This window comes from Schistocerca nitens, chromosome 2 (assembly GCF_023898315.1).
Source record: "Schistocerca nitens isolate TAMUIC-IGC-003100 chromosome 2, iqSchNite1.1, whole genome shotgun sequence".
NCBI lineage: Eukaryota > Metazoa > Arthropoda > Insecta > Orthoptera > Acrididae > Schistocerca > Schistocerca nitens.
The window spans coordinates 638345413-638365623 of NC_064615.1; the positions used below are offsets into that span (position 1 = coordinate 638345413).

Genomic DNA, 20211 nt, shown 5'->3' on the forward strand with positions numbered 1-20211 from the left:
GATACCGTTTACAGTCAGTGGACGTATATTTGCAGTTGCAACAAAGGCAATACACAAAAAAATCATATCTATTTTATTGTACTTGCATTCCAGTTAAAAATCACGTAACGAAAAACTGAGTATTCATAATTTTTTCCACAAATGTTTCTATAATTGAAGCGAACAGTTTTTAATCATATATGTTGCTAATAATTAATATAATATTCTGGGCTATTATGTGGAGGTCAAATGGATTTCACCTTAAATACCAGTGTTTCCTCCCCATCTGTGGAGGACATCTTCAAGAGGGATCGTGGCTATAGCGAAAAATATAAACGAAGCAGGACACAGTGTTTCAATAGACAATGACCTCAAAGTACTTCATAACTTAGAAAAGAGCTGGAAAATGGAAATATTCATCCACAGCCACATTGGGAATAACGGGATCCTGAATGAAATGACAGACTTCAAAATTCACATTTCTTTTCCAATTTCACTACAGCACTCCTAGAATAAAAGATACGTAACATGACAGTCGTTTGAATCTAGGCCCAGCAATAGCTTAGAAATATGTAAATTAAATTAGTTTATATCATGATGTTTTCAATAATATTGTAACAGGTGCTCAATTTGTACTGTATTTCGTCAACCTACATCTGTAATACGATAACAAGACGTGCAGAAGGCAGGTAAACATCTGACACCACGTAGATCAACAAATCGATAGCCAAATCGAAAGAAGCAGCATTTCGACCGCCATATTGTCCACTGCACTACAGATATGTTTATGATCCTGTTTCCAAGTGACTGCTGCGTTAGTGACATAGTCGTTTGGCTTTAGCCCCAGCAATAGCTTGGAAATACGTGAAATAAATAGTTTATATTATAATGTGTTCAATAATATTGTAACAGGTGCTCAATTTGTAGTGTATTTCGTCAACCTACATCTGTAATACGATAACAAGACGTGTAGAAGACAGGTAAAACATCTGACACCACATAGATCGACAATTCGATAGTCAAATTGAAACCAGCTGTATTTCGACCGCCATCTTGTCCATTGCACTACACAACTGTTTGTGATCGTGTTTCCAAGTTACTGTTATGTTAGTGACAATTTGTGAACAGTGACTAGGAGAGGCACGGAAATGGAGGCACCCGAGCGCATCACTACGACTCTGCCACACCAGAAGAAAAAAGTGAGTGACCGTTACAAATGTTCAAATGTGTGTGAAATCTTATGGGACTTAACTGCTGAGGTCATCAGTCCCTAAGCTTACACACTACTTAATCTAAATCATCCTAAGGACAAACACACACACCCATACCGGAGGGAGGACTCGAACCTCCGCCGGAACCAGCCGCACAGTCCATAACTGCAGCGCTTTAGACCGCTCGGCTAATCCCACGCGGTTGAGTGACCGTTACAAAACATTTTCGTGCAAATATCAGTCCAGCTTCCAAAATGACATCACCTCTTGCTAAGTTTTCTCTTCTTCCACAGGATGACCACAGCATTCACCAAAAGACTATGTAACATCTGTATGGCCATATTTTAAAGTTGTTTTTGTAATGCCATTTAGCCTGAAGATGACGTTTACCTCGCAACATGTCACTAAATAATTAAGTAATGCAATAGTTGACGAAGTTTGTGACTGGTAGCGGTAATTCAAAAAAACGTTTACATATGAAACTACTTACCATGTAGCTGTGATGCTTAAGCTGTGCCTACAAAAACGACATTCAAGTGTAAAATATTAAGAAAAGATCAACTGTGAGCATAGGCCACTAAAATGGCGGAAGAACAAGGATTTCACCTAGTTTCCGCATCTGAAGCACTGTTCAGGGAGCAAATATCCACTTATCCGGAACTAGCCTCCCATCCGAAAATAGCGCACCTTCCCCTACCATATAACATTTTTGGAGAACAGCGATCGGTCTAGGTGCGGTAAAACACGTCAGTGTCATAGCAACACGAGACAATACAACGGATGACTGCCTGGGTAAAGAAAAATGGGATGAACACCAGGACACTTACATTTTGTGCTGCGACTCCGAGCGCGGCAATGCAGAGTACAAGACACAGTGTACCAACAGCCAGCGCAAAGCACTGAGCAACGTACACGAAGGAGCAAATAAACTGGTAAGCCAGATTACCAATAGTACTACCATCTGTTGACCGGAAGAATAATGCGAGACGAATTAGCCCCGTCCACACCTTGAATTAGAGATTCACGTCCAAAAGGGGAAAAAACGTTACAAAGAAGTTGCATGGAAAGCATTAAGAGAACATTATGAGTGGTAAAAGATCATATTGAAACACGGGCATTATAGATTGTAGTAAAACTTCTAACTGAGAGTCGGCGACTTAAAGCTTATGCACAAAACGGTTTTACGGTTTTATGCAAAAAGCACGTCTTAGGAAGCGACGTAATTTCCATTCGTCGTCGACCAGACGAAGATATCCTGTTTGAGTGTACCACTGCCACTGTGAAGCGACTCACCATTGTCATGGTGTGGGGATGCATGGCAAGATACGGCACCGGGATTCTGCAAGCGGTACAGGGCAACATTAACGACAAACAGTACCAAGAATCATTGCTGAAATTTTTTGCCCTCTGTTTGTGATTTGTCTGAAAATAACAAGGAACAGTGCATCTTTCAGCAAGACAGTGCGCCTTATCACAATGCTGGAATCAATAAAAAATGGTTCGCTGACCATCGCATTATTATGCCGACTTGAACTGCAACAGTCCCAGCCTCAACCCGATTGAGAACTTGTGGTCAATGCTGAAAACTGGACTTGTGGTCAAAAAAATGGTTCAAATGGCTCTGAGCACTATGGGACTTAACTTCTGAGGTTATCAGTCCCCTAGATCTTAGAACTACTTAAACCTAACTAACCTAAGGACATCACACACATCCATGCCCTAGGCAGGATTCGAACCTGCGACCGTAGCGGTCGCGCGGTTCCATACTGCAGCGCCTAGAACCGCTCGGCCACCCCAGCCGGCGCTTGTGGTCAAGGCTGAAACTTATGGTTTCACGTTGGTCATTTTTCCCTTTAGTATTGTAGATGTATACATCACTGTTCTCCTCAAACTATGATGGATTGTTTATGGCGAATTTCATCAGCCAAAATATCTACTTTGACGGTGCAGTGAAAATGCCTAGCTCCTTGAAGAGGTACCCATTTGACGTCCTTGGGTAAACAGCACATACTATCCTAACTGCTCGCTTTTGAGCAATCAATACTTTCTTTCTAAGTGGTGAGTAACCCCAGGAAATTAATCCGTGCGACATTATTAAGTGAAAATATGCAAAATTTTTGAGAAGTCTGCTACGTTTGTTTCCAAGATTATCAATTATACAAAGAGCAAAGTAGCTGAACTTAATTGTTTGAGAAGCTCAATAATGTGCTTCTTCCTGTTCAATTTCTCATTAATATGTATCTAAAAATTTGGAGCATTCTAACCTACTTGCTGACTCCTGATCATGTGCGACGTCAATTGTTGGTATGACTGTTCTACAGAACTGAATCTACCGTGTTCTTTCAACATTTAGGAGGAGTCCATTTTCAGAGAACCACTTACTAATTCTTTGTAAAATATAATTTGCGAACTTTCGGTTGTTTTCTCCCTAATGGTATTTATTAGAATACTAATATCATCTGCAAAAAGTATCAGTTTTGCTTCTTGAATGTTAATTGAAAGGTCATTCCCATATAAAACGAATATGAATGGACCCAAAATTGAATCCTATGCGACTCTCTTTGCGATTTTACTCCCTTTACTAAAATGTTCTACCTTTCCGGCAGTGTCTGCTCTATTCACTGTCTTTGGTTCATTACAAGTAATGTCGTTAGGTCTGCAGCTCCACATCTGAATCACAACTTGCTGTTAATGGTTGCAGGGCGACAGTGGTGGCGCGCTGGTGTACAAGGCGTCCGACGGCGTCTGGACGCAAGTGGGTATCGTGTCCTTCGGCTCGGACACGGGCTGCGAGAACAGCTACCCGGAGGTCTTCACCAAGGTCTCCCACTACCTCGACTGGATCTCCGAGAACGCCGGCGTCACCGTCTCCTAGGATGTAGCCGCTGTCGAGGCGCTGCTTAGCGTAACTAACTTCATCAATCCAACCACGTCTTTCCGTTGTCCCTTTATTCGAATTTCAGGCGACTAGAAACAAAGTTAATGGTAATCTGTCTTTACAGTTAACCACACAACGTATCAGTCGTCAGACAGTATTCACATATATTGTAAGCAATAGCAACAAAACGGTCACTGTTTAAAAGTACGTCTTATTCAGTACACTCCATGCAGACATTGATACTCCTCTGTTTATCTGCTACCATCTTTTAAATTCACAGACGTAGGTAATCATACGCCTCCAACGTTTAAATGATTTACGTTTGCTTGCTTGAGCAGTAACACAAGTGTGATGATCGTCACCTCTCAGAGTAAGTTAAAAGATTATGAATCAAGCAAATAATTTCCTTAACTAATCCCTGATCATTATGTATGTTACAATGTCCTTTCTATCTAGATCACGAAATAAATTTTTTACTGCTGATTAATTAGATGATCACTCCCGTTATCTTCTGTTGTAAACATTTCAACTCGAAACCTTCGATTTGATGTAAATTGTGTTTTAATAAGAAAGGTAAGTGTCCCCTGAAATGAAGATAATTGTGTATCGAACATTTGTTTCTCAAACTAATTATGTTCAATAACAGTAATATCCGGTTATAAATGCAATTATTCAAATATTTTTACACTCACATATTCTTTATTTACGAGTTGCGTCTCGACAGCTTCAGATTAGAAACATTCTTCACATGACAGCTTTCATCGTGTCAGATATTATTTAAGAAACTGCCACCGCTTTTTTAACGATTATCTTCATAAAACCTTTTAAAGTTACTTAACAAGTTTGCATCTAGCACATTCACATGAAGATTGTCAGAAAAATTTAGGCCTTCTGTTTACATCGTGATTTCTTATAATTATTAATTAGTATCACGCTTACTTCTGGTGATCCACATCTTGATAATTTTGTAATAATAAGTCCGTTTGGCGAAACAATTATTTTAACGCTCCAATTTAACTTCAGTCAGAGTTGCGAGGGCTGTTTAGTAAATAATGCAATACCTTTTTTCTGAAAGTGGGTTGGTTTCATTCATGATTCCAGTACACCATATTACTTCACACTTTTTTGGTTTCAAAACCATATTTTTCAAGACAATCTCCGTTCGGTGCAACGGCCTTATGATTCCTTACTGGGAGGGCCTGTGTGCGAGCGTGGTAACCATTCCACTGGTCGACGATGGAGTCATCGTCTTGCTGCATCGACAACCTCCCCATCATCCAAGTACTTACTACCTTCTGCGGAGTGTATACTTCATTGGTCCAAAAACATGTAAGTCGGAACGTGCGAGATCCGGACTGTTGGGTGGACGAGGAATGGTTCAATGAAGTTTTGTGAGCTCCTCTCGGATGAGCAGACTTATGTGAGGCCTTGCGTTATCGTGGAGAAGTTCGTTTGCAATTTTGAGGTGCGAACGAAGCTGTTTCTTCAATTTTCTGAGGGTAGCACAATACATTTCAGAGTTGATCGCTACACCATGAAGGAGGCAGTCAGACAGAATAACCCCTTCACAATCCTAGAAGACCGTCGCCATCACTTTACCGGCTGAGAGTGCGTCTTTGAACTTTTTCCTTGGAGGACAGATAGTGTGTCATAACGTGGATTGAACCCATGTTTCAGCCCTTGTGCCGATTTTCGACAAAAAATAGTCGCGACCAGCCTCGTTACAAGTAAGCAATTCCTCTCACATTGTCCTTCGCTGCTCTTTACGGTCTTCTGTTAGGATGCGTTGGACCCAGACGGCAAACACCTTTCAGTACCCCAACTAGCGGACGAGTGTGTCCGCACTACCAACAGAGACGTCCAGTCGTGCAGCGAGGCGTTTCACTGTGATTCGTCGATCACCTCAAATGAGTGTGTCCGCACGTTCCGGCACTGAAGAAGTCACAGGTATGTATGCCGGCTGACACGTGGGTGGTAGGACAGATCTGCGCTATCTGGTTGCGATGATGACAGATGCTTCGCCCAAAGACTCACCGTGCGTTTGCTCACTGCCAAGTCTCCGTAGACACTCTACAAGCACCTATGAATATCTGCGATACTTTGTTTTTCCGCCAAAGGAAACTCAATGACAGCTCTCTGCTTGAAACTCAGACGCCATATTGAAGGCTACGTGTAGCGCCGTCGCATATAGGAACTTCATGAAACCATATAGGCTGAAACGAGAATATTCCACGATGTCCCACAACAAATTCTGCATTTTTTCAACCGAAATTCGCCCCTCATATAAACGAACTGTTCAAATTTGAATAGTAGACACTGTTAATACTGCATACAACCTTGTAGGTGCAGCAACGATAGTCATGAGTGCTCATCTTGGGCATTAATAACAGCTTCAGCTGTATGCAGGCCTTTATTACTTTATCAGTTGCGGTTTCGTGGCACTAGTAGCCACATCTTCACGTGAACGAATGACTAAATCATTAGAGCGGAAAAGCTTGGAATATTTTTACCCAACATTCGTTGTCCGTCAAAACAAAACACCGCTAAACTATGGTATGTCATAGAATAAAAATAGCCACATTCCAATATAGCGTATGGGTCCGCCATTCTGAGTATCTCAGAGCACGCGGCCACGCCCCCTGTACGCGGTTCCGTAGCGGACCTATCCGCTATATTAGAATGTGGCTACTTTTATTCTATGACATACCGTCTTTTAGCGGTGTTTTGTTTTGACGGACAACGAATGCTAGGTAAAAAGATTCCAAGCTAAAACGGTCTAATGTTTCAGTTACATGTTCACCTGAAGGACTACATATAGCTGAAGCGGTTATTATTATCCAAGATGAACACAGTTAATGTGTGTTAATAGGTCTCTTGAAAAGTGCTCTTCAACGCACTCGTCATCCCAACACATTAATTTTCACCCTTTTTCTGCCCATAGGAATAACTTACAGAAATTTTAGGTTACAAATGTAATATCGTAAACTATGAATCACAAAGACGATGCTGGAAACATTCGGTTCACTGTGATCTCTTGAGTCCTGAGCAACTGACATGAACGTTTACGTAGAACACAATTGTAAAATACCTACATTTTACATAAAATTGAAGACTTATTGGAAGATTTTAGGGACAAATAGAACTGTATAACTGGGCAAGAAGAACAATTATGTTTATCGTAGCGCAACTTCTACAAGACGTTGGCATGCCACACGAGCGAGTCGGTACCTCCTGCAAACGCAGAAGTTATATGGTCCCGTAGATATCAGGCAAATTATTTCTGAACTCTAGCACGAAGCTTAATATCGCAGACGTATTCAGTATTGCAGATATGTGGACAACGTAATGTGCTGAAATTGGCCGGCCGGAGTGGCCGAGCGGTTCTACGCGCTTCAGTCTGGAACCGCGCGACCGCTACGGTCGCAGGTTCGAATCCTGCCTCCCGCATGGTTGTGTGTGATGTCCTTACGTTAGTTAGGTTTAAGTAGTTCTAAGTTCTAGGGCACTGATGACCTCAGATGTTAAGTCCCATAGTGCTCAGAGTCATTTGAATCATTTTTTGTGCTGAAGTTAATAACGTGGCTCTAAAATAACAGCAGTGCGATTGCCGGCACGTGGTGTGGACGAGTATCAATCGGAAAATATGACAGTTTTAGTTCACTTATTGTTTTGGTTTAGTTTTATTCCGTCTGATCTTCCTATCAATGACATATACCTCTTTCTGGCAGTCAATGGGGTGACGAAATCGGAATCAGACAGTAAAATAACAATCTGAAATGGATATAAATACTGGAATGAAAACACACAATAAGTAAATATGAAATCTGCGTAGGCGCACAATAATAATCTGCTGATATATTATGCATTGGATATAAGTGGCATATTTATTGGGGTTACAATAAATTTGCAGTACTAAATTTACTAACTAACTAACTCCTCCCGAACAGGCCATGAAGACTCAATGGTACCGACCGGCCGCCGTGTCATCCTCAGCTCATAGGCGTCACTGGATGCGGATATGGAGGAGCATGTGGTCAGCACACCGCTCTCCCGGCCGTATGTCAGTTTCCGAGACCGGAGCCGAACGTAAAGTGCCCTCCGCCACACACCGTTGGGTGGCTTGCGGAGTATAAATGTAGATGTAGATGTACTTCTCAATCAAGTAGCTCCTCAGTTTGCCTCACAAGGGCTAAATGCACTCCGCTTGCCAATAGCGCTGGGCAGACCGGATGGTCTCCCATCCAAGTGCTAGCCCAGCCCGGCAGCGCTTAACTTCAGTGATCTGACGGGAACCGGTGTTGCCACTGCGGCAAGGCCGTTGGCACTAAATTTACTAGCTTCTGAAATAATGATTTTGAATACCGATACTAGGCGTTATCCAGGATTATTTAACATAAATATGCCACAGCCACACTGAGTCATCAGTCTTCTCAGTCTTGTGAGTGGTTTGGTGCGGCCCGCCACAATCCCTCTCCTGTACCTACCTCTTCATCACAGAGTAGCAAGCTACGTCCTCAGTTATCTGCTGGGCAGGACGAGTGGCCGAGCGGTTCTAGGCGCTACAGTCTGGAACCGCGCGACCGCTACAGTAGCAGCTTCGAATCTTGCCCCGGGCATGGATGTGTGGCTGGAGCGCTGCGAAGATGACGTAGCGCCGCCTTATCGGCGGGGTCAAAGGTCAAGCGCTCCGAGAGCTGACGTAACATGCTGTTGCAAACTCTATGCCGACAGATTCTAGATGTACCCTTGTCCGGTTTTAAGCTACGCTACAGATCAATTTATTTATGAAAATACAATGTACAATCTCCAACCAATTTCACATACTCACATACACCTTTTCCCTTACACCAAACAAATACAGTTTCATTTACGGATATCTTACGTCTATTACGTGTAAAAAGGAAGAAGGGGGAGGGTGACATGTATGTTGATTTTCCAAGTTCTAGGGAATCGATGACCACAGCAGTTAAGTCCCATAGTGCTCAGAGCCATTTGAACCATTAGTTATCGGCTGGATGTATTTCAATCTCTGTCTTCCTCTACCGTTTTTATCCTCTGCAACTCCCTCTAACACCATGAAACTTATACTGTGATGCCTTAACAGTCCTATCTCTTCCTCTTGTCAGTATTTTCCATATATTCCTTTCCTCGCCGATTCTGCGGAGAATCTCCTCATCCCTAACCTTACCAGTCCACCTAATTTTCAACATTCTTCTGTAGAACAACATCTCAAATGCTTCGAGTCTCTTCTGTTCCGGTTTTCCCACAGTCGATGTTGCAATACCATATAATACTGTGTTGCAAACCTACATTCTCAGAGAGTTTTTCCTTAAATTAAGGCTTGTGTTTGATACTAGTATCTCTTAGCCAGGAATTCCCCTTTTGTCTGTGCTAGTCTGCTTTTTACGTCCACCTTGCTCCGTCTGTCACGGTTTATTTTGCTGCCTAGCTAGTAGAGTTCTCTAACTTCATCTACTTCGCGACCAATCCTGGTGTTAAGTTTCCCTCTGTTCTCATTTCTGTTACTTCTCATTACTTTCATCTTTCTTCGATCTACCCTCAATCAATTTTCTGTATCCGTTCGACGGTTCACTCCATACAACACATCCTGTAATTCTTCTTCACTTTCACTCAGTATAGCAGTGTCATTAGAGTCTTATCATTGACATCGTTTCATCTTGAATTTTCACTCCAACCTTGATCCTCTCATTTACTTCCGTCATTTCTTCATCAACATATAGATTGAACAGTAGGAGCGAAAGACTACATCCCTGTCTTAAACTCTTTTTCATCCGAATACTTCGTTCTTGCCGGCCGAAGCGGCCGTGCGGTTCTAGGTGCTACAGTCTGGAGCCGAGCGACCGCTACGATCGCAGGTTCGAATCCTGCCTCGGGCATGGATGTGTGTGATGTGCTTAGGTTAGTTAGGTTTAATTAGTTCTAAGTTCTAGGCGACAGATGACCTCAGAAGTTAAGTCGCATAGTGCTCAGAGCCATTTGAACCATTTTTGAACTTCGTTCTTGGTCATCCACTCTTATTGTTTCCTCTTGGTTTCTGTACACGGTGTGTATTACCTGTCTTTCCCTATACATTATCAATATTAATCTGTGAATTTCGAACTTCTTGCACCATTTGACATAGTCGAACTTTTTTCTAAGTCGACAGATCCTGTGGACGTGTCTTGATGTTTCTTTAATCTTCCTTCCGTTATCAACCGCAACTTCCGAACAGCTTCTCTGGTGCCTTTTCCTCTCCTGTAGCCAAACTGGTCGTCATCTAAGTTACACTCAATTTTCTTCTCCATTCTTCTTTATATTATGCTTGTCGGCAAACTGAATGCATGAGCTGTTAAGCCGATTATCCGATAATTCTCGTACTTGTCACCTCTTGCAATCTTTGGAATAATGTGGATGACGTTTTACCGAAAGTTAGGTGGCGTATCACAAGACTGATATATTTAGCACACCTGTGTGAATAGTTGTTTTGTTGGCATTTCCCCGAATGATTTTAAAAATTTTGATGGAGTGTTATCTATCCCTTCAGCTTTATTCAATATTAAGTCCTTCAAAGCTCTTTTAAATTATAATACTAATGCTACATGCCGTGTCTCTTCTATATACTCTCCTGTTTCTTCTTCTATCACATCATCATACAAGTCTTCCCCATCATAGAGGCCTTTAGTGTACTCTTTCCATCTATCAGCTCTCTTCTCTGCATCTAAGACTGAAATTCCCATTTCACTCTTAATGTTACCACTCTTGCTTTTAATTCCACCGAAAGTTGTTTTGACTTTTCTATATGCTGAGCAATAATATCTTCTTCACATTTTTATGCAGCCATTTTACCTTAGCTTCCCTGCACTTCCTGTTTATTTCATTCCTCAGTGACTTGTATTTCGGTGGTCCTGAACTTCCCTGAAAATTTTTGTACCTCCTTTTTTTGTCGAGCAGCTGAAGTTTTTCTTCTGTTACCATGTTTCCTTCGGATTTAACTTCTTTGTACCTATGTTTTTCTTTCCAACTTGCGGTCTTTAGAGACGCCAATTTCTCTTCAGCTGAATTGCCTACTGAACTATTCCTTATCGCAGCATCTATACGCATGGACAACTTCAAACGTATCTCTTCATTTCTTAGTACTTCCGTTTCGCACTTTGTTGCGCATTGATTCTGTCTGACTAGTCTCTTAAACTTCAGCTTGCTCTTCATCATCACCAAATTTGATCTGAGTCTATATCTGTTCCTGGGTGCGCCTTACAATCGGATGTCTGATTTCGGAAACTCTGACTGACCATGTTGTAATCTAAAAGAAATATTCCAGTATTGTCCAGCCTTTTCCTCCACCTCTTCTGATTCTTGAGCAGAGTATTAGCTGTTACTATGTGAAATTTATGGCAGAGCTCAAATAGTCTTTCTCCTCTTTCATTCCTTGTCCCAAGACCATATTCTCCTGCTCCTTCCTCATACAACAACATTCCAGTCCCCGATGACTATTAGATTTTCATCTTCTTTTATGTAATGAATTACCCGCTCAGTATCCCGATATACTTCCTCTATCTCTTCATCTTCTGTTTGCGATGTCGGCGTGTGTATCCGAACTATCGTTATCGGATTGGTTTGCTGTTGTTTCTGACGAGAAAAAAACCTATCAGTGAACTATACACAGTAACACACTCTTTGTCCTACCTTCCTATTCATAACGAACCGTACTCCCGTTACACCATTTTCTGCTGCTGTTAATATCACTTTATACTGACCTGACCAGACATCTTTGTTTTCTTTCCATTTTTATTAACTGACTTCACTGATCCCCACTATATCTAGACTGAGCCTTAGCATTTCCTTTTTAGGGTTTCTAACTTTCCTACCACATTCAAACTTATAACATTCCACGCCCCGACTCGTTGGAGGTTATCTTTTCCTCATGGTCACCTCCACCTTGGCAGTCCCGTCGAGGAGAGGTCATCATGACACTTTTCCAATTACAGAACACCTGTCCTGTGGATACATGTTATATGGCTTTAATGCAATGGTTTCCATAGCCTTTTGCATTCTCATGCCGTTGGTCATTGCTGATTCTCCTGCCTTTAGCCCTCGCAGAAGTGATATGTAAGTTGCTTACCTTACTGTGTGCGTTAAGTTTTGCATGTAACGGGTGTCGTGTAACACAAAGCCATGACGGAACACGTTTATCTATTATATATCGTAGATGTGCACACAGGAAAATTAAAATGTCAGCTGCTGTGAGTACATTCAAAATGACTGGAATGATTGCTAATATATTCTTAACCTGTAACACAAATGGAACAATGAAAAAAATAAATTGAAAAGCTGTGTGAACACGGAACACAGTGGATGGGATTCAGGGGGCTATTAAACTATATTTATATACATCCACGTCCTTTGTGAGCTGCACAGGCATTATATTGTATTGGTTCTCTTATTAACTAAAATCATATAAGAAGTGAAAATGACTTTGCCTTTGATTGGAAAAGATGATATTCTATTTCTTCAGTTATTGTGTTCTTTACATCGATAAAACAAAACAAAAAAGTCATAGCAAACGACAAAATGTACGACGATGAACTAATGAACACTACACAAATTATAACAATGTATGACACATCGAAATCATGTGCCCTTATTAGCATGGATGAATTATTGTTTTTACCTCAGAGATTATCAGCATAAGCAGTAATGTCCTTACTCCTGGCCATTTGCAGAGTGCCAGGAGTAAGAGTATTACTGCTTATCTGTTTTGTGCACTTAGTAAAATAAAAATTATTTATAAAAACACGCTCTAGTATTTAAAGAAAACAAACATTAACGCTCAAATGTGGGCGCAGTACTGACATCATTAACACTAACAGTGGGTGCAGCTCTTCCACACTAAACAAGAAATAGCATATCAGTACTTTATATTGTAGAAATTTTAAACAAATACAAAAAGGGAACAACTAAAAACTGCATTAACCAGTACGTTATGAAGCAACTATTACTCTGGATGTCTACTAAAATGTCAATTTCTTGGGTATCCCACGACAGAAAGCACATCCTCTAACTAAGGGTCTTGAACATCCTGATCGACGTGGTGCAGCATTCGCCGATACTGTCCTTTTGATCGGACACTGTACGGTTGAGAAAATTTCGGAATTGCTTTCGCTCGGCGCCGGATGGTCTGCAACTCCTCGCGGAGACTGCCACAGTGAAGTCTTTTCTCGTTTGCCCTCCTCTATTCCAACCCCTTATCTTCCGTTGCTTCAGTGATGTTCTATTGGTAGATCTCCAGCTCCGTTCTGGTTGGAGGTTTGCAGTTTTCCTTGTCAGCGACCTCACTGACTTCGCACACCGCAAATCTATCGGTCGGTCCACCCTGCTGCAGCGTTCCGTCTCATTAAAAGTTTGTTTCTACTTCCGAGAGACTGCTGACACCCACAGCTGGTGCATACATCTTACGAGGATTCAATACAAAGTACAGCTTGAATAGAAGTTAACTGAGTTGCATTTAGTCTCCAAACCCACCTCCTACAGCCACGTTTTGCTGTGTGTAAGTTTTACAAGAAGACCACAAATTTAGACAAAATTTTCTTTTTGTCGTTAATTTGCTTTGGATCCATTCTGAAAGGATGACCAGCAATGACTGGGCGTACAACAGGAGCATAGGGTGTTGGGATGTGAGTATTTTTTTTATCCTTCATAATTTCAGCCTACTATCTGAAGAGCTAAAATAGGCCATACAGATTACACTTGCCTGGATAGTAATAAATAATGTATTAATTATGTATTTCTGATACTTTATTTAAAAAGATCAAAAAACACAACTACTTCTACTACTACGAAACGAATAGAGGTACTCGTGGCTATAAGTGATTGTCCAGCTTTTGACTTGTCCGAGCTCGTCTGGCCACTATGCTACAGACGATATTTGTCGCCAGACGTGGCCAAACTGCCAGGGTGACCCTGAAATCAAAGCAATCGGCTCCTCTAGTCATGATACCAAACGACAAATAAGGTATTTTATTCTACCTCGGGTTACTCGCTCCTACTATAACTCTACCGATTCCGTTCCTAATCACCGCGCCACCTCTTTGGTCATTTGATATTCTAGACCTGATGTCCGGTTTTTATCGAAGTTCAGAGGAAATGCTCAACAGTGTAGCTCGGAATCTTAGACCTGTAATAAAATTTTGAGTTGCAATAAAGGTACTGAAATCGAGGCTTGGAAAACTGAGGAGTTCCAGTTACGTATGCAAATGATGGTCACGTAAATACGTTAGAGTACAAGAAGAGAGCAGGAGTGACACTAAGAGAACAGGAATATAAGGGAAGAAGGGAAAAAGAAGAAAATGAGCGGAATAAGGACGGGCAAATAATATAGTATTTAAGACACGAAACGGAAAGTTGCGTGGCCAGACACGTCTATGTTAGAAGCGAACAGGGAGCACATAAGAAGTTAGACCACCTTCTGCAAGCGCTTTATTTTAACTTTCTTAGCGACAGTCGAATAATGATACTGATTTATCATTTGTGTGAATCAAGAACGTTGGGTGCTGTTTTCGGTGGGCCATAGGTATCTTTGTTTTTGCGTATAAAAGGTTTATCGTTACCAACAGCTGTGACAAAAATGAAATTTAAAGGCCTGAAGCACTCATATTTGTTCGCCATATGTACAGATAGTGACAGCGCTCATGAAAACAGTCGTGGAACTGCACACGTATCGTTTCAGATTAACAGACTCAAAGGAACGAAACTGGGCACATGTTTGCCCTCTACATGGCCAAAACTTGACCTGCACAAGAAATAGACCACTGCCTTTGACCAGCACACAGAACATGGACAATGTTTAGCAGAATACTCTCCAGTCATGGCAGAAGCATACTCTCTCTTCGTAGGTTCGATAAGGCTCCATCTCCAAATTGCGAGTGTGGAGCAGCCAGGTAAACCGTTCATCACATAGTTACAAAATGACTCAACAGGTCCTGTCGTGGTACTTTCGACAATTTCCTGACAGCAACAAATGACGCAATTGATTATGTATTGATGGAAATAAAAATCACAATACCAAAGATAGGTAATGTATAATAATGAAATTTCGGGAAAACATTTGTCTAGGTAACATATTTAAGTGATTACCATTGCAAGATCACAGGTTAACTTCATCACGAGGTGACCTATTGCGTGAAATAGGCGGTATTACCGCCAGAATGCTGAATGCATGCATACAAACGTGCATACATTGTATTGTACAGGATCCGATTGCCAGTTTGTTGGATGGACGTCCATGCCTGTTACATTTCCTCGCTCAGTACAGTATAATGCTGTTACATTTGGTCGGTCAGTACAGTTTCATGCTGTTCGTGTCTGATGGTAGAGTTGTCGTCCGATGATGTCACATTATGTGCTCAAATGGAGACAGATTTGGCGATCAAGGGGGCCAAGACAACATGACGACACTCTGTAGAGCATGTTAGGTTACAATAGCACATTGTGAGCGAGCGTTATCGTGTTGGAAAACACACCTTGGAAGGCTGTTCATGGAGGGCACCACAACAGCTCGAATCACCAGACTGACGTACAGAATTTTCAGCCAGGATGCTTGGGATAACCACGAGAGTGTTCCTGCTGTCATACGAAATCGATTGCACCTCAGACGATAACTTCAGGTGTAGGTCCAGTGTGTTTAGCACGCAGACATGTTGGTTGCAAGCCCTCAAATTGACTCCTTCTAACCAGCGCACGGCCATCTCTGATACCAAAACGAAACCAGCTTTCCTCAGAAAAACAACAGGTCTCCACCCTACCCTCCAATGAGCTCTCTTGCCACCACTGAAGTCGCAAATACTTTTAGGTCACTGGAATGCACGCTACAGGGCTTCTAGCTCGAAACTGTCCTTGAAGTTACCGATTTGAAACAGTACGTTATGTCACAGTGATGCCAACTCCTGCTCAGATTGCTGTTGCAGATGCAGTACGATGCACCAAAGCCATACACTGAACATGATGGTCTTCCCTGTCTTGGTAGTGCCACTTGGTCGTCTGGAGCCTTGCCTTCTCGCAATCGTACATTTTCGTGACTACTGCTGCCAGCAAACATATGCAGTGGCTACATTCCTGCCAAGTCTTTCTACAGAATCGCAGAAGTAACATCTAGCTTCTCGCAGTCTTATTACACGACGTCGTCCAAACTAAGTGAGGCATTGATAATGGCGTCTTCGCCGCCTTAAATGCATTCTTGATTAACATCGACTCACTACGTCCAACCTCAAAGGTAAATAACGCTCACGACCGTTACAGCATGTACTGGAAACAAAACTGATTTGCATCTTCATAGTGACGCTACTATTGGCGCGAATCTGGAATGGACATCACATTTCAGATGTAGAAATAAGCTTACCAACATTCGTTTTTGTCGCACAAATCCTTCTTGTTGTTGCGAGTTTTTTTCCGCCGCTGTATTAAAGATTTAGATGTCTGTTTGTAAATTACAGTGCTATTGTTTTAACTATATTAAATATTGTGCTTAAAAACTATACGACAAATAAATATAAATATATCATGGGGCCTGTTTCCAGCAGCGTCTGCAACTGAAAAAAAATGAAGTGATGTAACTGTTCTATCACACAGCAAGGTTATTTATCTGTGATACTCTGTATTTATGTGCACGCGATGTTTGAAGGTTGACGAAACTGAAAGTGACATTAGCACAAGCTGCTGAAGAAGCAATACCGTGTAATAGACAATTATGACCAGCAGATTCACAAGACACATAAATCGTGTATTAACTGGCAAAGAGCTAAGCATACGCATGAATCAATGTAAGTTAACATATGCAACAACAAAGTTAGGAAACTACTGCGAAAGTAAAGAGAGCATCGCTGCAAGTTTAAACGCAGCCAAAACCTCTCAGACAAACAGAAGCTAAACGGTGTCAAAGTTAGCGTAAGGAGGGCTATGCATGAAGCGTTCAGTGAATTCGAAAGTAAAATTCTATGTACCGACTTGACAGAAAACCCTAGGAAGTTCTGGTCTTACGTTAAATCAGTAAGTGGATCGAAACAGCATATCCAGACACTCTAAATCCTTGCACAAACGAAAAAATGGCTGACATCGAAATAAGTGTCCAAGGAATAGAAAAGCAACTGAAATCACTCAACAGAGGAAAGTCCACTGGACCTGACGGGATACCAATTCGATTCTACACAGAGTACGTGAAAGAACTTGCCCTCCTTCTAACAGTCGTGCACCGCAAGTCTCTAGAGGAACGGAAGGTTCCAAATGATTGGAAAAGAGCACAGGTAGTCCCAGTCTTCAAGAAGGGCCGTCCATCTGTTGTAGAATTTTAGAACATGTTTTTGCTCGCGTATCATGTCGTTTCTGGAAACCCTGAATCTACTCTGTAGGAATCAACATGTATTCCGGAAACAGCGATCGTGTGAGACCCAACTCGCTTTATTTGTTCATGAGACCCAGAAAATATTAGATACAGGCTCCCAGGTAGATGCCATTTTCCTTGACTTCCGGAAAGCGTTCCATACGTTTCCGCACTGTCGCCTGACAAACAAAGTAAGAGCCTACGGAATATCAGACCGGCTGTGTGGCTGGATTGAAGATTTAGCAAACAGAACACAGCATGTTGTTCTCAATGTCTACAGACGTTAAAGTAACCTCTGGCGTACCACAGGGGAGTGTTATGGGACCATTGCCTTTCACAATATACAGGGTGATTCAAAAAGAATACCACAACTTTAGGAATTTAAAACTCTGCAACGACAAAAGGCAGAGCTAAGCACTATCTGTCGGCGAATTAAGGGAGCTATAAAGTTTCATTTAGTTGTACATTTGTTCGCTTGAGGCGCTGTTGACTAGGCGTCAGCGTCAGTTGATGCTACGATGGCGACCGCTCAACAGAAAGCTTTTTGTGTTATTGAGTACGGCAGAAGTGAATCGACGACAGTTGTTCAGCGTGCATTCCGAACGAAGTATGGTGTTAAACCTCCTGATAGGTGGTGTATTAAACGTTGGTATAAACAGTTTACAGAGGATGGGTGTTTGTGCAAAGGGAAAAGTTCTGGACGGCCGAGAACGAGTGATGAAAATGTAGCACGCATCCAGCAAGCATTTGTTCGCAGCCCAGGAAAATCGACTCGCAGAGCTAGCAGAGAGCTGCAAATTCCACAATCAAGTGTATGGAGAGTCCTACGAAAAAGGTTAGTTATGAAACCTTATCGTCTGAAATTGGTTCAAGCACTGTCTGCAGCTGATAAGATTAAAAGAATCGATTTCTGTGATTTTATCCTTGCTCAAATGGAAACAGACGAATCTTTCGTTTCAAAGATTGTGTTTAGTGATGAAGCAACTTTCCACACTAACGGGAAAGTCAACCTCACAATGTCTGTATATCGGGCACTGAGAATCCGCGGGAAACAACTCAGTATGAACGTGACTCGCCTAAGGTGAACGTTTTCTGTGCCATTTCAGCCAATAAAGTTTTTGGTCCCTTTTTCTTCGAAGGTGCTACTGTAACTGGACTACAGTATCTGGAGATGTTAGAGAATTGGCTGTTCCCTCAGCTCGAACAAGAAGCACAACAATTCATATTTCAGCAGGATGGAGCGCCACCACATTGGCACTTATCTGTCCGTAACTACCTGAACGTCAACTACCCGAGACGATGGATCGGCCGCCAGGCAGCCCGTGACAGAGCACTTCATCACTGGCCTCCAAGAAGCCCTGATCTTACCCCCTGCGATTTTTTCTTATGGGGGTATGTTAAGGATATGGTGCTTCGGCCACCTCTCCCAGCCACCATTGATGATTTGAAACGAGAAATAACAGCAGCTATCCAAACCGTTACGCCTGATATGCTACAGAGAGTGTGGAACGAGTTGGAGTATCGGGTTGATATTGCTCGAGTGTCTGGAGGGGGCCATATTGAACATCTCTGAACTTGTTTTTGAGTGAAAAAAAAACCTTTTTAAATACTCTTTGTAATGATGTATAACAGAAGGTTATATTATGTTTCTTTCATTAAATAAACATTTTTAAAGTTGTGGTATTCTTTTTGAATCACCCTGTATATAAATGACCTAGTAGATAGTGTTGGAAGTTCCATGCGGCTTTTCGCGGATGATGCTGTAGTATATAGAGAAGTTGCAGCATTAGAAAATTGCAGCGAAATGCAGGAAGATCTGCAGCGGATAGGCACTTGGTGCAGGGAGTGGCAACTGACCCTTAACATAGACAAATGTAATGTATTGCGAATACATAGAAAGAAGGATCCTTTATTGAATGATTATATGATAGCGGAACAAACACTGGTAGCAGTTACTTCTGTAAAATATTTGGGCGTATGCGTGCGGAACGATTTGAAGTGGAATGATCATATAAAATTAATTGTTGATAAGGCGGGTGCCAGGTTGAGATTCATTGGGAGCGTCCTTAGAAAATGTAGTCCATCAACAAAGGAGGTGACTTACAAAGCACTCGTTCGACCTATACTTGAATATTGCTCATCAGTGTGGGATCCGTACCAGGTCGGGGTGACAAAGGAGATAGAGAAGATCCAAAGAAGAGCGGCGCGTTTCGTCACGGGGTTATTTGGTAACCGTGATAGCGTTACGGAGATGTTTAGCAAACTCAAGTGGTAGACTCTGCAAGAGAGGCGCTCTGCATCGCGGTATAGCTTGCTGTCCAGGTTTCGAGAGGGTGCGTTTCTGGATGAGGTATCGAATATATTGCTTTCCCCTACTTATACCTCCCGAGGAGATCACGAATGTAAAATTAGAGAGATTCGAACGCGCACGGAGGCTTTCCGGCAGTCGTTTTCCCGCGAACCATACGCGACTGGAACAGGAAAGGGAGGTAATGACAGTGGCACGTAAAGTGCCCTCCGCCACTCACCGTTGGGTGGCTTGCGGGGTATAAATGTAGATATAGATGTAGATGTACTTATGAAGTCATATTTAAAAAGATGCAACTTGCTGTGCTGCCATCTTCAAAACACAAATGAGGATTTCCGTGAAGTAAATATGTTATAGTGGACTGTGTGAAATGTCGGTTGACCATTTGACCTTCCCCTAAGGTACCATAAATCCAAAGCCCGCTGACTGACCTACAGGTCAGGGAAACTGCCAGCAAAATCCTGCA

The 20211-nt window shown here is 42.0% G+C and overlaps 1 protein-coding gene and 1 pseudogene across 1 annotated transcript in view; one reads left to right on the forward strand and one right to left on the reverse strand.

The window, feature by feature from the left end:
* The window catches only part of LOC126234531 (brachyurin-like), a 41373-nt gene extending 36821 nt beyond the window's left edge, over positions 1–4552 (forward strand). The window contains exon 7 of the mRNA XM_049943227.1: positions 3892–4552. Coding sequence (XP_049799184.1) covers positions 3892–4065 — 174 coding nt within the window. The 3' untranslated portion in view covers positions 4066–4552. The remainder of the gene's footprint in view (positions 1–3891) is intronic.
* Positions 4553–8273: 3721 nt separating this feature from the next.
* LOC126237571 (5S ribosomal RNA) lies at positions 8274–8391 on the reverse strand (annotated as a pseudogene).
* Between the last annotated feature and the right edge of the window lie 11820 nt (positions 8392–20211).